This window comes from Myotis yumanensis, unplaced genomic scaffold (genome assembly GCF_028538775.1).
Source record: "Myotis yumanensis isolate MYYU_CA2020_CCGP unplaced genomic scaffold, mMyoYum1.0.hap1 SCAF_17, whole genome shotgun sequence".
In the NCBI taxonomy this organism is placed as follows: domain Eukaryota; kingdom Metazoa; phylum Chordata; class Mammalia; order Chiroptera; family Vespertilionidae; genus Myotis; species Myotis yumanensis.
In genome coordinates, this window is record NW_027223768.1 from 27611545 (window position 1) to 27632727 (window position 21183).

At 48.5% G+C, this 21183-nt stretch overlaps 1 protein-coding gene across 1 annotated transcript in view; it reads left to right on the forward strand.

Moving 5' to 3' along the window:
• Nucleotides 1-21183, forward strand: part of PTPN14 (protein tyrosine phosphatase non-receptor type 14) — a 151511-nt gene that overhangs the window by 95093 nt on the left and 35235 nt on the right. Inside the window, 4 exon segments of the mRNA XM_070396862.1 lie at nucleotides 9790-9887; nucleotides 12843-12910; nucleotides 17506-17576; nucleotides 18708-18795. Coding sequence (XP_070252963.1) covers nucleotides 9790-9887; nucleotides 12843-12910; nucleotides 17506-17576; nucleotides 18708-18795 — 325 coding nt within the window.

The window sequence follows — 21183 nt, forward strand, 5'->3', positions numbered from 1 at the left end:
ACACATGATGTTCAGGGCAGACAGGTATGTGGTTGGAGCTGATGAATCAAGCCATATTTATTCTGAGTGTAAGGGATCTGGCTCCATATGTTACCATGGTAATGCAGAGGAATGGCTTTGGCCATGGGGATCCGCATGGAGCCTTGTTCCTCCTTGGTCTGTGCTCCATTTGCCCACCATCAGGGTTTCTTTCATGCTATTGTTGATCTTTGGCTGCAATTCATCCCCAAGTTATTTCTTTGCAGCTTAGGAGCTCAGAAAGCAGTTTACATAATTCACAGGTAAACAAATGGTCCACACTGAAGCAGTATTTTTTATTCTTTATTTTGGTAAGACCATTTATGTAGAGCAGTTTTACGTTTACAACAGAATTGAGGGAGAGCTATAGAGATTTTCCATATTCTCTTCCCCAGCCCCAGGTATAATCTCCCCCTCTTATCAACACCACTCACTAGAATTTTCACCAAGGATGACTTATGTTGACACACCCAAAGCCCATAGTTCATATTAGGGTTCACTCTTGGTGTTGTATATTCTATGGGTTTAGACAAATGTATGACATATATTCATCATTATAATATCATACAGAGTATTTTCAGTGCCCTAAGTATCCTCTGTGCTCTGTCTGTTCATCCTCCCCAAACCCCAACTCCTGGCAGCCATGGTCTCTGTAGATTTCCTTTCTCCAGAAAGTCATCTAGTTAGAATCGTACAGTATTTGGCTTTGCCAGATTGGTTTCTTTCACTTAGTAACATGCAGTTAAGGCTCCTCCGTGTCTTTTCATGGCTTGATAGCTCAGTTCTTTTTAATGCTGAATAACATCCTGTTGTCTAGGTAGACCACAGTTTATTTATGTATTCACCTATGGAAGGACATTTGGTTGCTTCCAACGTTTGGCAATTATGAATGAAGCTGCTATAAACATCTGTGTGCAGGGTTCTTTTTGTGTTTTTTGTTTATCCTCACCTGAGGATATTTTTTCCATTGATTTTTAGAAAGAGTGGGAGGTATGGAGGAGGAGAGAGAAACATTGATATGAGAAAGACACACTGATTGGTTGCCTTCTGATGAAGTGTCTGTTAAGGTCTTTGGCCCACTTTTTAAATTGGGTTGTTTTCTTATTATTGCATTTCAAGAGATTTTTGTGTGTTCGGGTCAGTTCTTTATCAGATGTGTCTCTTGCAAATAGTTTTTCCTCCTCTGTGGCTATCTTCCAATTCTCTTGACATTGCCTTTGGCAGAGGGAATGTTTTTAATTTTAATGAAGTCCAGTCTATCAGTTCTTTCTTTCATGGATTGTGTCTTTATTGTTGTATCTAAGAAGTCATTTCCATTCCCAAGCTTATGTAGATTTTCTCCTGTTATCTAGTACAGTGGTCACCAGCAGGTGGTCCACGGACCACTTGTGGTCCATGAGGACTGAAAGGTTAGTGACTGCTCATCTAGTAGGTTTAGGATAGTGATGGCGAAACTTTTGAGCTCGGCGTGTCAGCATTTTGAAAAACCCTAACTTAACTCTGGTGCCGTGTCACATACGGAAATTTTTTGACATTTGCAACCATAGTAAAACAAAGATTTATATTTTTGATATTTGTTTTATATATTTAAATGCCATTTAACATAGAAAAATCAACCAAAAAGATGAGCTCGCGTGTCACCTCTGACACGCGTGTCATAGGTTCGCCATCACTGGTTTAGGGTTTTGCATTTTGCATTTAGGTCTGTCATCCATTTTGAGTTAATTTTGGTGAAAGGTATAAGGTCTGGTCTAGATTCATTTTTTTGCATATGGATTCACATTTGTTCCAGCACCTTTTGATGAAGAGACAGTCTGCTCCATTGAGTCACCTTTGTTCCTTTGTCAAAGATCAGCTGACTGTATTCACGGGGGTCCGTGTCTGGGCTCTTTATTCTGTTCCGTTGTCCATTCTTTCATCGGCACCACACTGTCTTGATGACTGCAACTTTACAGTAAGTCTTGAAGTCGGGTAGCATCATGTCTCCAACGTTGTTGTTCTGGTTATTCTAGGTCAGTGATTGGTTCTCAGCCTTCTGGCCCTTTAAATACAGTTCCTCATGGTGTGACCCAACCATCAAATTATTTTCGTTGCTACTTCATAACTGTAATGTTGCTACTGTTATGAATCGTCATGTAAATATCTGACATGCAGGATGGTCTTAGGCAACCCCTGTGAAAGGGCCGTTCAACCGCCAAAGGGGTCGCAACCCACAGGTTGAGAACCGCTGTTCTAGGTCCTTGAAGGAGTGTTTTGTTTTAACCCTTTGTCTAAGCACAAAGAGTTTCTTGCTTGTTGTGCAATGGGTTACATTTCTGAAACGTTCATACTGTGCAAATAACATCTAATAATCTTACTGTGAGGTGATGATCTCTCTCCCTTCCTCTGTTTCTGTCAGCATTTCATCTATTTGGAAATGCATATTGAGTGTTTATTTAGTGACATTAAATGCTAAGACCCAGTTCCCAGCCTGGGAGGAGGTTATGGTGGAGTGCTGAATCAGGACATGGAACTTTTTCTTAATTGGGGTTATTAGGTGTTTTGTTTTGTTGAGGTAATATTCATGTACCATGCTGTTGGCAGGTAGGAGGCCTGGGAGAGGGATCCTTTAACTGACTGGTGGAGAGGGTTTGGGAAGCGTTACAAGAGGAGATAAATTTCATCTGGGCTTTGAAGGATGAGTAGATGGCCCTGCACATGGAGGAGTTTGGGCAAGCATGAGGCAGAGGAAACACGGAGGAGGCAGGGATGAACATGGTAGCTATTGGGAAGCACAGATATTTATTACAACTCAAGCATGTGGTGTAGGGGGAGGCAAGAATTTAGAAAGTAGTTTTGAGTGAGTCATAAAGACCGTGGGGTGCTGGATCCGGACTCTGAACTTTTTCCTGATGAGGGTTATTAGATGTTTCTTTTGTTGAGGTAATATCCATGGAACATTCACCATTGTGAAGTACACAGTTTGGTGGTTTTTAGTATATTCACAGAGTTGTTTGTGCAACTAGCACCCATGTCTGTTTTCAGAACATTAGCAATCATTCCCCACTCCCCCCCCGCCACCCCCCCCAGCCTGTGGCAAATCCGTGCAGACAGCACGTAGCTTAGTGGTTGCCACAGGCTAGGGGGAAGGGGGAGTTCATGTTGTAGCATGTATCAATATCTCATTCCTTTTTATGGCTAGATAATATTTTATTGTATGTCTAGATCAACTTTTGTTCATAAGTTGGTGGACATTTGGCTAGATTCTCCTTTTTTTCTATTAGGAACAATGTTACTATTCGTGTACAAGTTTCTGTGTGAACACGTGTTCTCAATTCTCGTGGGTGTACACCTAGGCGTGGCATTGCCCGGTCATGTGGTAACTCCATATTTTTAACTTTTTGAGGAGCTGCCAGACTGTTTTTCCAAGTCACTGGCGATTTTGAAGACAGAGCAAAACAGACTTAGATTCTATTCTAACATCATCATCTTTAGGGCAGTGTTTTCTTTTGAGGCAAAGGTATTTCTGCTTCCGATGCCAGCTTTTCCTAGTTCAGGGAATCACAGCCCACAGCGGTGAAACCTGTTGGTTCTTTCAGATTCTCTCGGCGGGATTGCTGGGACCCTGCACCCAACTCCACAGGACGGGGTGGAAGGAGGGGAGGTCAGGGTATCTATCCCCTGGCCCTTTCTGATATATTGTAGGGAATGAATTTATCTCTCTCTCTTTTTTTAAGAGAACCCCTGTTTAAATGATAGGCTGTTATTAGGGAGTTTATCGTACTTCTAAACTATACTTGGGTTCCCTGTAATTTGTTATAATTAATGCGAGAGTTCAAGAGCAGCAAGCCGGGATCAGGCTGGGGCACGTTTCTCTCCTTTCGCAGCACCTTGCTATCACAGGTCCCTCTCCACCAGTCGTCAAGGCCCTTGTGTGTTTATGTGCATTTAAACAAACACCATCCTTTTAAGGAAAGAATTGCAATCCTTTGACTCACTGAAACGTAAGGAGTCTCAGGGAGAAGCTGGGTGTCTCTGGCAAAATAGGATATTGATCGGTGCATGTTGAAAACTCGTGTCTCGATGTGTTCGAGTGCATGCACGTGTTTGCGTTTTCCCACAGGCACGTGTATTGGCTGGTGGTGTGAGAAAGGCCAGAAGAAAAAAAAACCCAAAAACCTTCCCTTTTAAGGTGATCTTTGTCGAGTTACAGTTCTAGCCTTTTCGTTTTCTTCTCTCCCCTGTTGGGTTAGTTCAATGTTTGCCGAGTTGCAGGGGGGGGGTTGGCTTGTCGTTTGCGTGACCAGGCGGTTTGTATTGCCTGTCAACATGAACGTTCATTAAATATAAAAGCTTGTAGATAGTGCAACGGCCAGGTACCAACCACCTTATTATACCTGAATAATCACAAACTGGGAATCTGCTCAGGGGCTTTGAGGAGAGAGGACGGAGGGAAGGAGGCGGCCGGGTTTATCTGGTTGCATGCCTGCCTGCGTACTGTTTATCTGCTCCTGGCAGCCAGAGAACAGGGTGGGCCGCCCTGTCCATTATCTGGATTTACAGCCCTGAACACCCTTTGGAATGGTTGGAATGTGCTGTTTCTCTCCTGTTGGTACTGCTGTCCATCTACAAGTTGAAATTATGCTCCGTTGCTGTCCTGTGCCCCCAAATCCTAGGACAGCGTGTCCTCAGTCCCCTCTTTTTCTGTCTTTTATATTCTTCACCCCCCCACACTCCCCCCCCCCCCCCCCAATATAATATCAACATCAACCAGAAAGCAATGTGAGTGTTTGGGTACGTACTGCACTGTCCTTGGGGAATCTAGCAATAGCCTTCTGATACCGCTGTCTGTAGGAAGTTTTCTAGTGAGGGGCAGGCATTGAAAGTCTGACCCTTTAAGTGCCCTGGCCGGGTAGCTCAGTAGATTAGAGCATCATGCTGATATGCCAAGGTTTCAGGTTCGATCCCCAGTCAGGGTACATATAAGAACTAGCCACGGAATGTATGAATGAGTGGAACAACAAATTTATGTTTCTGTCTCTTTTTTCTCTCTCTTAGTCTCTCTCCCGCTCTCCCCCTTTCTTTCTCTCTCTCTCAAATCAATCAATAAAAATAGTCTTCCCCTTTTTAAAAATCTTTTATTTTTTAAATATATTTTTATTGATTTCAGAGAGGAAGGGAGAGGAAGAGAGAGATAGAAACATCAATGATGAGAGAGAATCATTGATCGGCTGCCTCTTGCACCACCCCCCTCCCCCAACTGGGGATTGAGCCCACAACCTGGGCATGTGCCCTGACCAGGAAGCGAACCACCTCCTGGTTCACAGGTGGACGCTCAACCACTGAACCACGCTGGCCAGGCAGCCTCTCCTTCTAGATAGGAGCCTCCAATCAGAGATCCCGCTCTCTAGATTTTACTTTGTCCTCTATGTGTTTTATAAAGTTGCTAACACGTAGTTAGAATACAAAGCTCAGTCTTTTTTCCCTTCCTCTGCCTCTGAGAGGGGAGAGTGAAATAATCCAGAGGCTGTTGCCTTGAGAAGAAACAGATCTGAATAATCCATGGGCCAGCTTATGAAACATGTCCTGTACTGGGTTTTTATAGAACAATTTCTCGTGCCAGTGTTTGCCTCAAAGGCTGTGGCTCAGATGACCTGATTGGGGGGGGGGGGGGGGGGCGGGGGAGGGCAGTTTGGTTATTCAAATCCTTCCTTAGAAGCATTGGATCATAAAAATCACTAGGAAGTGATGTTTTTATTTATTTTTTTAATATATTTTTTAAAATTGATTTTTAGGGAGAGAGAGGAAGACAGAGGGATAGAGAGATAGAAACATCGGGGAATTGAACCGGCGACCTCTTGGTTCCTGGGTGGATGCACAACCACTGAGCCCACCCCGGCCGAGTGGTGGTGGTGTTTATATTTCCATGTTTCCTTTTGGACTTCAGTGACACCGATGACTTGCCTGCGATGACTGGGATTCAGATGCCACTCTCATCGCCTGGGCGGTTGCCCTGCAGAGAAAGAGCTCCATGCTCTGGTCTGTCTGGCCCCGCCCTGGAGGCTGTGTTACCTTGGGCAAGTCATTCTCCCTCAACACAGTTCCTATCCTAAAAGCAAAAGGGTTGGGCTTTTTGAAATCCTCCCCTTATTAAACAAGGGAGGCCAGCTCATGCTGCGACAATATATGACGCCCAGACCCCTGTTGTTTTCAAAGACGAAGGCTTGTTCCTTGCCCACCTCTGTGTGTGCTGTGTCCACCGCCTTCTTTCCACGGGGCTCAGGCTAACCGAGCGGAAGTCCCTGTCTGGACACTGCAGGTCTCCGGGCGGGGAAATGGAGATGGAAACCCGGCGCGCTCCAGCAGAAGGCTGGGCTCGGGAGTGGCAGGTGTCACTCCCACCCCCATTTCCTGGACCCCAAAGCTAGTCAGAGTGAAGGAGGTAGGCAGGTGTGACCCTCTCAGAGGGAAGGCCCATGGAGAGCTGTAGCAAATATTTGGAACAGTACTCATCACCACCCACCCTCCTGTCTCCACTGTCCTGCGATCGGTGCTCAGGATGTTGGGTCCTTGGCTGGAAGCATGATCATCTTTCAGATCTGAAGGCTTTCATATTTTTCTGCCTATTCCGTATGAGGCACTTCCACTGAACGGGACTTGGAAGGAATATTTCGCTGGTGGGAGGGCTGTTTCCCGTATTATTGGGGGTTCGGTGCTCACACAGTCCTAACCTTTCAGGACACCACATGCAATTTCTCAGCCCGAGAAGTATTAACAGACCTGCAAGTAAACCGTGGTTGTGTAAGTACTTAGCTACATTCCTCACGTGCGAATTAAAAAGAGAGACTGCCGATCCCAGCAGTACATCTGCAAACGTTGAGGGCGATGCTAGGGAGTGGAATTTGGAAGCCTTTTGATACCACTGTCACGTGGACGGAATGCTCTATTGACTTCACCTGAAGTTTAAAAATTGCCTTTTCAAAATCGTAGGGGGAGGAAGGAACACAGGAAAGACACTTAATTTCTTGATTGGATAGAAATGGTCCGGGTAGATGAGTCTTCGGGGGACTGGTTCATAGAAACCGTCTAGTTCCAGTTGTAATGTGAGCACCGTCGAAGGCTTTTCTGTCTCACCCACAGAAACCTGCGTTCCCTCCAGAAATTAATCTCCTCTCTAGAGTCAGAACAAAACAAGAAACTTTGAAAGTAGAAATGTTGCCTTTATTCAACAGGCATCACCCTGTTCCCCAGTCATAGCCTCAACCCCCAGCCTTGGACCTCAGCAAGTCAGATGATTTCCAGGTCTTTCAATAGGAACAAGTTTTCCTTGCGAACTTGAGTTTTAAAGAGGATCCCTTTGGAAAGTTGGCAAATACTGACTTTCCTGGCACGGGGACCAGGTTTTTTCTTTTCCCCTCCACCCAGAGCTGTGACAGGGTGGAGTTTACTTCCATGAAATTGCATGTTTCCAAAATAGGATCCGCTCTTATATTTTACTGCTGTTAGAATGGAGCTGCTGATCAAAAGTAAGCAAAAGCCAAGCACGCTAGAAATAGAATTTCAGCTCATATTCTCTACTTTAGTCTGAATGATTATATTTGATCAAAGTACCTTTTGAGCAAAAATGTGGCAGATGGTTTCCAAGGGGGTCCAAGTTCCATTCTCACTTCTTCAATCTCCTGTCGTGATATTCCCAAGGTCGTGGGGTAATCGCACCGTATGATGAATGTTGCCCGGCTCCTCTCGTAGTCTGTAGTCTAGGCAACTTCCAGGAAAGGGTGCTGCACTCTTGAGCTCCTCGGCTTTGTATCCCAAAACCTCCATCCAACCTACAGGACCAGGAGCGATCCTGTTGTTCCTTGCTAGTGAGTAGGCGGCATTCACTGTTGCCTGGGATGGGATGGTTCTGTCATGGAACTTGCTTGTGCATTATAGAAGCGATCGTTGAAGAAGGAATTTGGGATCAGCAGGGTGAGAACACTAGATGTATTGTTTTGCTGGATCCTATGGGTTCATTAGTTGATGGTCTATTCCCAGCCGATCATTTTCACCTCCAAGGTGAAGAGTAAAAAGGCTCTAGCGATGGCAGATAATGCCAGGATAGCACCTTTTAAAATGTTTTACTTGTTGGTTCTTAAAAATCGAATCCTTAATAGTGCTCTAGAGGGAGAAAGGTGAGGGCCTTGGCCAGGAGATGATGTGCATTCCTGTCTCACACCTCTCCAGGATGTGCCCTGGCTTCTAGCCCACGTATACACACAGGAAGTGCTTAGGGATATACGTGAGCAGATTTAGATGTGGACTGGACATAAAAGAGTCCTTCTGAGAGTGGATCCTGTAAAAAGATTATGAATATTTTAGCTGAGAGATAGGATGGAAATAGGAAAAATAGGTTGTTTTTCTATTATGTATTTTTTAAAAATACTTTTAAAATTGATTTTTAGAGAGAAATATCAATATGAGAGCATGATAGGGATCAGCCATCTCCTGCACACACACACCCTCCCCGCCCCCCACTGGGGATCAAGCTGCAACCCAGGCACGTGCCCTGGCCAGGAATGGAACTGGCAACCCTTCAGTGCACAGGACAACGCCCAACCAACTGAGCCACACCGGCCAGGGCTATGTGTTGAGTTTGACTAAAAAGGATTTTTAAAGGTGGTCCTTCTGATTTGAGTATAGTTTTTTCCCACCAGAGACTGGCATGGTTGTCTTTTTCCTGTCTTTCAAGAGGAAAGAAACAATAGAGATGACACTGCAGTGGGCGGGCAGCCTGGTTATTCCCTCCAACAGGCATTTGGTCACGATGTAAGAGTATCCATGTCAAGCCGGGCCAGCGATAATTAACTCTCAATTCTGACTGCCTCTCTCCAAAGGCATTAGGGTTTGGGTCACTGCAGACTTGCGTTAACCAACGTGCCAAAGTTAAGAGGAAGAGTTACCGTTACCAGGAACAGAAAGGTTGAAAGGTTTGCCAGGAAGTAATGCTGGAGGAGACTGACTGTTGTGGATGTGACTGTATCTTAAGAGTATGGTCGAAGGAAGTGGGGTCCTGGAAAAAAAAAAGGTTTGGGGTGAGGAGATTTCTAAGCGTTTGGGTAATTCTAAGAGTGCGGTTTTACTGGCGAGGAAACAATGCCCAGTATTCGCTGCTGAGAACAGTGGTCTGGTCTGAGGTCTGAGGTTGTGTATGGACACATTCTGTCCGTCTATAGTTGGCTGCTTTGAGGATGTACTTGGGGTTGGAAGGCTCAGTGTTGCATTCGATTCGATTTTTATGAGTCACAGACATGTCGGGCGAGCCTGGCTCCCAAGAGTTTTACCCCGTCCACTCGCAGAATTCCAAATATTTGGCCTCTTTGTGATCCGCCCTACCCAAACTTTTGACTTCAAACAAATCGTGTGTTTCCAGAACCTTTTCAGGAAGCACACTGTGGAATGTGTTCTGGCAGCTGTGTGGCTGCGGGCGCCCAGGTGTGGAAGCGCAGATTTCACTTGCGGTCTCTGTTGTGAGGAACTGGCCCTTATCAGTGGTTCGTGCTGCTGGCCCACAATGGGCTGGTTTGATGAGAAGGCTCTCAACCTCAGAATGAACGGGGTGTGGCACCTGCCACATCAAAGATACACAGGCAGGGGTCACTTCCCATCTTTCAGAGCGCTGACCTCTGCTAGCATCACCTGCGTATCTTGCTGTGGACACAGGGTTTGATATCTAGAGAGACCGATGTTACGGGAATATATTCCAAGTGTGTGTTTTTTAAGATTATTTGTTCCTCTGTTCCCACGAACCAGGTATCAGTATTACCTGCAAGTCAAAAAAGACGTGCTCGAGGGGCGATTGCGGTGCACGCTGGAACAGGTGATTCGGCTGGCCGGCTTAGCTGTGCAAGGTAAGAGACGGTGCTGACCAGCGTGTGAAATCCCACGATCTGTTTGATTATGATGTCGCCGGCCTCTGGGAGGGAAAAGTGAAATTTACTTTACGATCCCTTAGGAATGCTCCCTTTTCATTTCGAGATAGCGCAAGTTAAAGATGCAGAGTAAGTGATTTTTGTGGCAGGATGGTGGCTCTCTCAGGGCTGTATGCAAATGGCTACTGCTTGTATAATCTCAGTGTTTTTATGAAAGAATAGCAGCTTTCATCCTGCCTTTAATTAAAGCTGCATTTCAGGGTTTGTGGAACATTTTCTCAGAATCATTCCCCTGCCCAATGTGGTCATATTTTGTGGCTCAATGCGATGGCTGTGTGACTTTCACATCCGTTTCAAGTGTGAGAGCTTTAAACGGCATAGTCTAATGTATTCCTTTACAGTTAAAGAGAGAAATTGAAAATGCACAGCTGTAATATGAAACTGCAAACGTGTATGGGACTACATTTATCTTTCGACCTGTCCCACTTAAATTTATCAGAGAGCTATTTTTTTTTATCATCTCTAAGTTGTTACATATATTTTTTTTACATATGTTTATATAACAGATGTTACATAATTTTTTTTACATGTATTTCTACTCATTATTGAGTAATAGCTTAATTATCTTGAGTCATATTAAACACAAGATACAGCCCTAGCCAGTTTGGCTCATTGGATAGAGCGTCGGCCTGCGTACTGAAAGGTCCCGGGTTCGATTCTGGTCAAGGGCATGTACCTCGGTTGCAGACTTCTCCCAGCCTGGGCCCTGGTTGGGGTGTGTGTAGGAGGCAACCAATCGATGTGTTTCTCCCACATCAATCGATATTTCTGTCTCTCCCTCTCTCTTCCACTCTCTCTAAAAATCAATGGAAAAATATCCCCAGGGTAAGGATTGAAAAAACCACCACCACAAGATAAAGATACAATTTTTGGAGAGAAATGTGTTTTCCTTTCAGTCATTTACTTTAAAATCATTTAACGTCCAAATGTAAGCCTGCCCATCCTTGCTGTGTGGGCTGTTATTTTAGAAGCTGTGAACGGGACTTCCCATCCCAAACTCTGAACTGCAGTTGAATCTTTTGGGCTCTGAAATGTCTACAGAGGCAGCCTTCCCTTGACCTCTTTCCTTCGGGGTGGTAGCAGGTTAGTGGTGTCTGTTGGCTGTACAATTGTTACCCTGTGGATGGAAGGACAGAGGACATGCTGTATCCTATCTCTCCACTTAAAGACCGGAAAAGGAAGGAACAGTGCCCAGAACAGTGTAACAGAACAATCAGTGGCTATAACAGGAAATCACGAAATAATGGAAAAAGACACCCTTCACAGGGAGAAGGGAGAGAAGGTCCAGTATGTGCCTCATCTTCACATTCGTTCTTTCTCCTTTTAAAAAGCTTTCCTTTCTGTTAATTTTCTCCCTTTTCTTTTCACCTCTCTTACTCTTTAATGTTGTTGTTAATCCTCACCTGAGGATATGTTTCCATTGATTTTTTTAGAGAGAGTGGAAGGGAGGGGGAAAGACAGAGAGAGAGAAACATTGATGTGAGAGAGACACATTGATTGGTTGCCTCCCACACATGCCCCAACCAAGGCCGGGGGTCAAGCCTGCCACCAAGGTATGTGCCCTTGACTGGAACCGAACCCAGGACCCTTCAGTCCATGGGCTGATGCTCTATCCACTGAGCCAAACCAGCTAGGACCCCTCCTCTCACTCTTCAGTCACTAGGCTCATTGTGGGCATCCTGGGTTCGTGAAGGCCCTGGTGATAGCTTTTAGGCTGAAGGAAGTTGGTGAACCTTCTCCTTGGCTCCTCTTCCTTCTGATGAAAGCTGCTCTGGGTGTAATGCTTGTAAATCACTTTCCTGAGAGCCTGGCTGGGCAGTTAGAAAGACACATCGGTAGAGATATGTCAGCATGAAATATGATCACTGATGGCCAAACGTGAACACAGGCAGAGCACGTGGTCTTTGCTCTTCCTGGAGGCCTCCCCTGGTGTGTCTGGGCAGTGCTTCTCCTCTATGTCCTCCTTTCCCCCCATTGGCCCCTTCTAGCCTGCCCCCTCGCCCCAGGCCTTCACCACACTATTGTCTGTGTCCATGGGTTATGTATCTATCTATGCTTACAAGTTCTTTGAGCTCTTTCCTCCCACCCACCCCTTCTGGGCAGTGCTTCTCCCCTGACCTTCTGTGTGGATCCTGGCGTTCTCTGTCTCTGGTTACCTTGAAGTTACCTGCATCCATTAGTAGATGCTAAATCTTTTACATGAAAGAAAATTTCATGCTGCTTTCATTCTGTTTTGTTTTCTTTTTGGAGAGTTGGTGGGACGAGAAGTGAGAGGTTTATAGATCTGTGATACAGGCTCACTGTGTGCCTTTTGCCTGGGCTCAGACCTAGCACCGTGAGATGAAAACAGAACAAAACAGAATTTTTGGCATCTTGCAGCCTGTGAAGATGTTTAGTAGGAGGTGTCAGGATTTGCAGGGGTGCTTGCCAAGGGTGATTTACAGTGGGAATTTCCAGCTGCAAATGTATGAGGAGCTAGAGATGGGCTTGGCTCTCCAGTTGCCCAAACGAACCCTGCGTTAGAAAGTCCCCTTGGCACACATTCTGACGGGCTGTGTTGATGCATATTTAACTAGAAGATAAATATAGGTTTGGGTGTAAGTTTTAAAATAGCTTAAGAATCACTTTCAGATTTTCCCATTCTTTCTAGAAAATCGCGTGGCAGTGCTCACATGCTAGCATTCGCAGTATTGCTAGGTAAACGTAGCAACAGTATCAAGCACATCTCGGCACTTTTTTTTTTTTCCGTGATAGTACAGAAATAGGATGATGCGGGAAGAATAAATGTGATGATACGTGCGCCCTGTTTTATTCCATCTTTAATTTCATATAAAAAGTGAAATGATTCCCCCTTCCCCCTTCTCTTCTTTTCAGCTGACTTTGGAGACTATAACCAGTTTGATTCTCAAGATTTCCTCAGAGAATATGTGCTATTTCCTATGGTAAGTGTAATGTCCTTTTTCGCAATTAATTTTCTACTTTCTTTGGATGGTTAATTCTTTTTTGGGGGAATCTCATGCTATTTGACCCACACACATTTCCTGGGGAGGAGAGTCCATGAATGTATGAAATACGGACAAGGTTTATAAAACGATGAAAAAGGAAAGATGCCTCTTCCCACCTCCTCAAGGCACTTCTCTGCCCCCTCTCCCTGCTCCCCCTCCACACACACCGCCACCACCACTACCTGCCAGGGCCACCACTGCTACTGCCAATGCCATGGCCTTCTGCCTTCCTGGACACATGGAACAAACCAGATCGGTTGCACGTGGGTCCCTCTGCCTGGAATGCTCTGCCCGATATTCCTGTGACTTGTCATTCAGGTCTTGATTGAAATACCTCCTCCTTAGACAGGACTTTTTTGTCCCTGACCACCTGTGTGATGCACTTCAACCCCAAGCCACGTCCTGCTAGATCGCCTTTGGTGTGTGTACTTCAGAGATCTCCGTATCTGAACGGCTTCTCCCTCTCCCTCTTCTTCCATCGCTCCCCCTCCCCCTCCTTCTCCCCCTCCCCTACCCCTCCTCCTCTCCCTTTCCTTCCATCCCTCTCCTTCTATCCCTCTCCCTCCCCCTCTCCTCTCCTTCCCCTCCCCCTTCCCATCCCCCTCCCCTCCCCCTTCCCCTCCTCTTCTTCCTCTTCCTCTCTCCCCTCCTCCTTCTCTCCCTCCCCCTCTCCCTCTCCTTCCATCCTTCTCCCCCCCTCTCTCCCTCTGTCTCTGTCTCTGTCTCTCCCTCTGTCTTTCCCCCTGTCTCTGTCTCCAGCTAGAATGTCAGTTCCATGGTCCTCAACCTGGAACCCTCTCTGTCTTGTCCACTGTCACCTGGCCTTTGGCCTGTGCTCATACCAGCTCATTGAATGAGTTGTGAAATAAAATGTCTGTTCCTGGGTCAGATTAGGGGGAGGCTAGGTTTTCATCGCTGGGGAATTTTTGATGGTTTGTTTTTTGGAAGCTTTGGGGTAAATGAGAAGAGTTTTAACGAGGCAGGATTAAGACAGCAGAAGAGCCCTGCTAGCGAGGGTCTCTGCCCAGTCCCACGTTGTGGCTCTGAGTGGAAATCATAATCAGTCAACACTTACTGTTTGGATTCACTGTTTGGCCCAAAGCACTGACCTGGGTAACTAACCCCTGGGGATGAAGTTATACAAGAAACAGTGCCTGTTCTCAGGCAGACAGAGCGGTTGAGTCAATCAGGAGTTTGCAAAATCCAAAGGCCAAGTCAAGTGTACTGAAGTACATCAGGGTTTTATGTGGGGAGAGAGGGCTGCATGAGCTGCATCTTAAGGGACGGGCAGGATTGCAGAGAGGAGGGGAGCAAGGAATGGCCTAGACCCGTGGTCAGCAAACCGTGGCTTGCGAGCCACATGTGGCTCTTTGGCCCCTTGAGTGTGGCTCTTCCACAAAATACCACATGCGGGCGCGCACGTACAGTGCGATTGAAACTTCGTGGCCCATGCGCAGAAGTCAGTATTTTGTGGAAGAGCCGGTATTTTGTGGAAGAGCCACACTCAAGGGGCCAAAGAGCCGCATGTGGCTCGAGAACCGCGGTTTGCTGAGCCGCAGTTTGCTGATCACTGGCCTAGACAGAGACAAGGGGCAGAGGCAGGTGGACAAGAGTCAGCTGGCCAGTCGGACTGTCACGCAGGGGTGCAGGAGGGGACCTGAAGGTGGCAGGTGAGACCGAAGCATCTGAGGAATGAGACCGTGGGGGCTCCATCCAGGGGCTGCAGGCCCCGAATTGGAGAGCTGCTGGTGTAGACCAGCGAGACCGTTCGTGGGAGCAGGTTAGATGAGAACCTGTTGTGTTCCTGGCAAGAGATACGACTTAGGTGTGAGCAGTGAAGATAAAACCAAGAAAGTAAAGCAAGAGAGATATTTTAGAAATAAAACAGGTAGAACCTGGCTTCTGACCGGTTGTGGCATCGGGGAGAAAGTCGGGTGTCTGGTGACAAAGGTTTTAGGAGAAGTTAGGCTGCAATTATCACCCATAGTCAGTGCATGTGATGGGTTTAAATCACTGTAAGGGAGTCGTAGGCAGACTAGGTGAGGGCTCCAGGAGAGACACAGAGCGGGAGAGGTGGCCCAGAGGAGGAAACGCTGACATCCAGCCGGGGGAATGTGGAGGCCCTGCCCCGGGAGTGATGGCTGAGAGGGGTCCTGAAGGCCGGGGTGACCTTTCCCAGGATGTGATGTGATGTGATGGGCCAGGCTGGTTCTCCCAGGAAGGGTCGGCCCCGGTGCGAGCGGAGATGTAAAAGGGGGGTTTGCCTGCGCCCTGAGCCCTTGGGAGAGGAGGCCTGGGAGGGCAGGCTGGGTCCCAGGGAAGTGGCCTGAATGCCAGGCCCAGGTGTTGACCTAATTGAGCAGGCCATGGGGAGCCACGGCAGGTTGTAAACTTCCCGCTTGGTTCCACCAGAGCTTTCAAAGGGAAGAATGCATTCCTTTTGGTGGGGGAGGGCAGATGGGATGAATGGCTGTGTTTGATCTGAGAGAGTAACCGAATTTGTCAAATGGCATTTCTGCAGCGGGGAAAAGAACAAAGTTAAGTACACAAGGGCGCTCCACAGGTGTGCGGCTGTGTACAGGCACGCACGCTGCCATTTGTCATTGGTGCGGGGCCCACCCCTCAGGGAGGCCGGGGCCCAGGCGGAGGCTGTTGAGTGAGCACAATAGCAGAGGGTACCTGTGGACGTGTCCTTCTTTCAAAGAAGGAAGCGGAGGTTCAATGGAGCACTTTTTGATCTTCACTTAATCTTTCTTTATTTTATTCTATTGCCTCATGCCTCCTATTAGCTTTTCAAAATTAGGATGGGGTTGCTACTGCCGCTCAATGCCCAGATGCACACACAGAGCTAAAGCTGAGCCATGTGGTGTCTTTGTGTTTCCACAGCATAAAACTGAAAATGTGGAGCCTTGTTGCTTACCATAGCCTGGAGTCAGTTCAGTGGCTGGCTAAACAGGAAACAGTAAATTAACCAGTTAACACATGAAAAATAAGAACTGCCCTTCTCTCAGGTTTCTCACGAGCATCTGCAGAGCTAAAGAATTTCCAGGAGATGGTCATGCTGCCATTCTTCAGCTCTAAAAATGCTGAGTTGTCGCACTTTCATCATTTGAGATAGTTTTGAGGGGTACCTTTTTGGGGTTAGTGTTTCATTGATGCAGAGCTATTAAGTTGGAGGTGATCTTTATGTAAGTGGTATATTAGAATCAAGGAGGTTTTCTGCCTAAACATCACCCACAAACCCCCACCCCCAGTATTTGCAGGAGCCCCAGAGGGCTTCACCAGATCACACAGCCCAGGGCCCCTTCTGACGCCCCCTCTGGAGCCCAGAGGGGAGTGGTGGGCATCTGTGCCCTCCTCGGTGCTGGGAAGGGTGGAGGCAGCTGGCCCCATAGCTTGAGCCTCCCCAGGCCCCACCACTTGAGCCTCCCCAGACCCCACAAGCTCTAGGATCACTCACTGCCTGTCGGTGTCTCAGGAACCGATGGCCCTGGGCTCCCTGTCTGGGATTTACTCCTCCAGACTTCATCTCTCCATCGCAGACAAGGCGTCGCTGGTGAATGTTTAACAAGCCCTGTAAATGCTCCCTCCAGCGTTGGAGGGGAGCTGGGAAGAGATGTGAGTAATCGGCTCTAATCCCGTGGGAGCTGGCTCACCACCCGTCCCAGGGGCCTGGGTTTCAGTAGGTCGGGACCCCAGCCGGACACCAGTAGGTCAGGCTGCTCAGCTGTTATCTTCCAGAGTTCCCTTGAGGCATGTTAGCCGTCCAGGCCTCTTTGGCCCCCAAGGCTCCATCAGGGAACCTCGGGATGAGCAGGTGGCTCTGGCTTGGTTTGCTGGTGGTGGTGGTGGACAGAAAGACCAGGCACAGTCCCTTCCTAGCTCAGCTTTTGACGGGATGATGGCCTGGACACTCATCTGCCTTATCCCTGATGGTTAGAAACATGTAAATACTTAGAAAGCATCCTATATAATAAAACCCTAATATGCAAATAGACCGAAATGACCGGTCGCTATGACGTGCACTGACCACCAGGGCGCAGATGCTCAACACAGGAGCTGCCCCCTGGTGGTCAGTGCACTCCCATAGGGCTCGCTGCTCCTGGTGCTGCCACGGAGGTGGGAGAGGCTCCCGCCTTGCTGCTGCGCTCGAGGTCCCGGAGTGCGCCAGGGCGCAGGCCAGGCTGAGGGACCCCGCCCGCGTCCGTCTCCCCCCCCCCCCCCACCTCCAGTGCATGATTGTCATGCACCAGGCCTCTAATTTTTAATAAAAGTGAGTCTGGTAGGGAAGAAGAATGTTAATGAAAAAAGAGCTATTCCTGGACCCTACGGCAACCCTAAATGTGCCTTAAAATAGTCTAAGTTATAATGGAGAGAATGTTAGAAAAGTAATCAGGAACCCCCAGTCCTGAAAACTACAACTTTGAGTGGGAAGGAGTAGAGGGGAGACGGGGGATGGGAGGCGAATGAGGACGTCTGGAGACGCTAGAAGCAGGATGGTAAATGACCTTTGCTGCCGTCTGTTTTCATAGGATTTGGCCCTGGAAGAGGCTGTTCTGGAGGAGCTGACACAGCAGGTGGCCCAAGAGCACAAAGGCCACAGGTAAGGCAGGAGGGCTGCCGGCTGGGCCCAGTGCCGGCCGCTGTCCTGTCCACGGCAGGAGGCTTTTGGCCCCTGCCCCACCCCTGGCCTGAGTCCACACAGTTTTATGTCTTCCAGCCCGAGTCAGCTCTGCTCTCAGAGGTGTGTGTAGACTGGGCTACTTGTCCTCCCTCCCTCTCTTCCCCTCTCCCTCCCCTTTGTTTTCTTATCTCTTTCTCCTTTTTTTTTAAAAAAATATATTTGATTTCAGAAAGTAAGGGAGAGGGGGAGAGAGAGATAGAAACATGGATGATGAGAGGGAGTCATTGATCCACTGCCTCCTGCACGCTCCTCCTGAAGCCAGGCATGTGCTCTAACAGGGAATAGAACCAGTGAACTCCTGGTTCACAGGTCGATGCTCTTACCCCCTTTCTCTTCCATGCCAGCAAGCCTGCACAGATGTGTAGGTCGTGGCCTGGAGAGTTCATCTCTGGAGCCTTCCTAAAACAAAAAACAAAAAACAAACCTGTTGCCCGGCCTGGGAAGCCTGGTGCTGGCCTGTACTAGGAGTGAAGACGGAAGAGAGCTCCTTTGGGTGGGAAAGTCAAGATCACAGGGGAGAGGAGGGCGCCTTTAAAGTGAGGAGGTCCTGAGCGCTTGGGAGCAGGGCTCCTTGGGGCGCTTTGGGAACGATGGAAAACCATGTCCTTCCCTCCAGCCTCAGAGGACCCAGGCAGGGGTCCTAGGGTCTCTCATCTTGGCCGCTTGGCTCCCCAAATGCCATCCTCATAAACTCTTTATTGTTTTTCTTTTCCTTTTTCCTTTTTAATAGCTGTGACTTTTTTCCCCAGGTGGGAGAAAAGCTTTTTTTGAAGCAAGCAGCATTATTCTTAGGGATGTCTGGAATAATGATTTAGGCTTTACAGGGGCTGCGGCTCTTTATTGAATACTTCACCTTCCTCTTACTAGTCCCTGGTGAATACAGACTCCTGGGGACCATGTTGATGCATCACGTAATGCACCTGCCCTCACGGTTGGGTGGGTGGTGATTGCTCTTCCCAGAACTGCAGCTAAACCCCAGCTCTGGAATGTGCCACGGGGAGGGCAGGATCTCCCTTAACCGTTTCCTCCTTCCGTGTCTCTTGATCGCAGTGGAATCCTGCCAGCCGAGGCTGAGCTTATGTACATCAACGAAGTGGAGCGCCTGGATGGATTCGGACAGGAAATCTTCCCCGTGAAGGTAGCGTCCGCTGGCCTGGCCTTGCGTCAGCCTTCTGAGAAGGGCGCAGGCATTTGGGAAACCGGTGTTGATAGTAGCAGGCAGAATGGCCTGGCTTTCTCTCTGCCACATGGCAATAGTTGGCAAGTCCCATTTACGTTACTAAGCGGATTTTTTTTTTTTTTGTAACTGAGAGATTTTGATTGGATGGGTTTCAGGAGAAGAATATCTCGTTTATATGCTATGAGTGAGTACCAAACACCAGCCCATCCTGCACAGCGAAGGGGGCAAGGCCCATATCCAGTCTTGCCCCGGGACAAGGAGCTAAGGTCGCATGTGCCTTAAGGAAGACCTCCCTCCCCTCCCCCCCCCCCCCCCCCCCCCCGCCCCAGGTCTCTTCCCCATCCGTATTCCCTCTCCTCTTCTTTAAGCTGATACCCATGGTTTCTGGCATCCTTTATGCACCCATGCTTTCTCTCCTGTCCGAGAGAGCCTCCATTGTGGGTGTCCAGTCCCCCTGGTGTTCTTTGGAAACTGTGCACAGGAGACTGTTACAGCATGTCACCTCCTTTTCAGAAAAAAATCCACCTCCTGAAGTGGGTGTGGTTTGGAGGGGGCGGGGGGAGGTCACGGTGCACGGGGCGTTTATACAGCTGAGCCCATAAGCCAAACTATAGTTTTCCTCTCTCTGCTGACCAACTTTGCAAAAGATGGCGTTTTTGTATCAGAAACCTAAAGCAACTGGCACGTGCCAGCAGTTTGGGAGACGCCTGCCATTTCGGCAGGAACATTTCGCTCCAGGCTGGCTCCGCTGGCTGTTTTATAAGCGTTCCGTCCCCCCTCTGCTGCGCGTTTGCAATTTGCCGTAATGAGAACGGCCTGTGTGCTTCAAGTAGAATGGAGCGGGGTGGCCGCAGCTTGTGGAAAGGGCTAAATGGCTCCTTTTCAGATGTGTTTAATTTTCTTTCGCTTCTCTCATGGCCGCCCTTCGTGGGGCTGGAACCCATTTTCTTTGCCATAATGCCTTAGACGCCATCTGCATCCCACTTACATTTCAGCAGCCCATCTACAGTCATGGTGCTCTGGGTCACGGAAATAGAGTAAGCTGTTCTCCACTTCCAGAAAACTGACTTCCAGTCCCTGGGAGTCGGGGGTTTTGTCGTGGTGGTCATTTGCCTGTTTTGTTTTCAGTGCTGCTGAATTGTGGAAGGGAGGGGCAGTGGAGATAGTGTGTGGAATCCACTGTGCTTGGTTCTGATGCACTTTCTAGTATGTTCCTTAGAGGGCGAAGCCCAAGGGGGACACCGTACCTTACCCTGAGTGGGCAGACAGGCATTGCTGACTCACTGCCTGGGGGCGTCAACGAGCTGGGCTTCTTTTTCCTCTTTCCTTTCCCCCCACATTTCTGTGCATGACTAAGGTGACCACCTACACACCACAGGATTCCTGGCAGCCCGAGGAGGAGGGATGGGTCAGCGGTACCAGTGGGGGCAGGGATGTGGTCAGCGCTGAGACAGTGGGCAAGCAGACAGGACAGAATGCAGGGACAGACTGCGGGGAGGCAGTCCCTGCGGGTTTGTGCAGGTCCCGTTGACCAAGGAAAGTATAAAACCCTCTGATGGTGTCTGAGGGGAGGACATTTCCGTTTAGCGAGGCTTTTCCGTGAGTGGCTCCTTAAAGATGCTCGAGGCTGGAGGAGGATGAGTCCGGCTCCCAGCAGGCCTGCCCGCCTCTCCACAGACACAGGTGTGGCGGCTGCCTCAGTGGCTCCTGTACAGTCAGAGCACATGGGCATGGGGAGGGTGCTCTGGAGTGAGTCAGAGTCTGGAGCCTTGGTCCTTGGCGAAGTCCAAGGTCGAGCCCTGTGGTTCTGCCCAGTGCAGTGCCTCAGGCATCCGTTCTGAGCTTTTCCCACCCTGTGATCTGCTCTTCCTGGGTCCGCGTCCCCACCAGGCTCTGGCCGATCTGCTGGCAGAGTGCCTGGGGCAGCTTTCCCCAGGATTTTCCTTTCTCCTCCCATCTCCACTCTCCTCGTCACCTGCCTTCTTCTCCCACATGTTTTCCTGTCGTATAACTTCCCTCCTCATTTCTCATACTGACAAGGCCCCCTTTTCCCTTCCCAGTTCTTTCTCTCCCGACTCTTTCTGCTTTGGCCGCCAGCAGGGTCTCACCTTTCTCCATCCCGGTTGGAAGACTCCTATTCAGTGTTAGCTTTGGGAGGTGGGTGGAGAAGAGATCACTGGGAGGGGACACGGGGCCAAGCAGATTATATGCAGTGAAGCCACAGTCCACGTGCCTCTTCCATGTTCACAAAGCTCTCAACCAGCGTTTAGCATCCCACGCTGGACTGTGAATAATAGATAGTGAAGCATCACCCTACATGATGCCCTAATAGGAACCCCAGTGGCC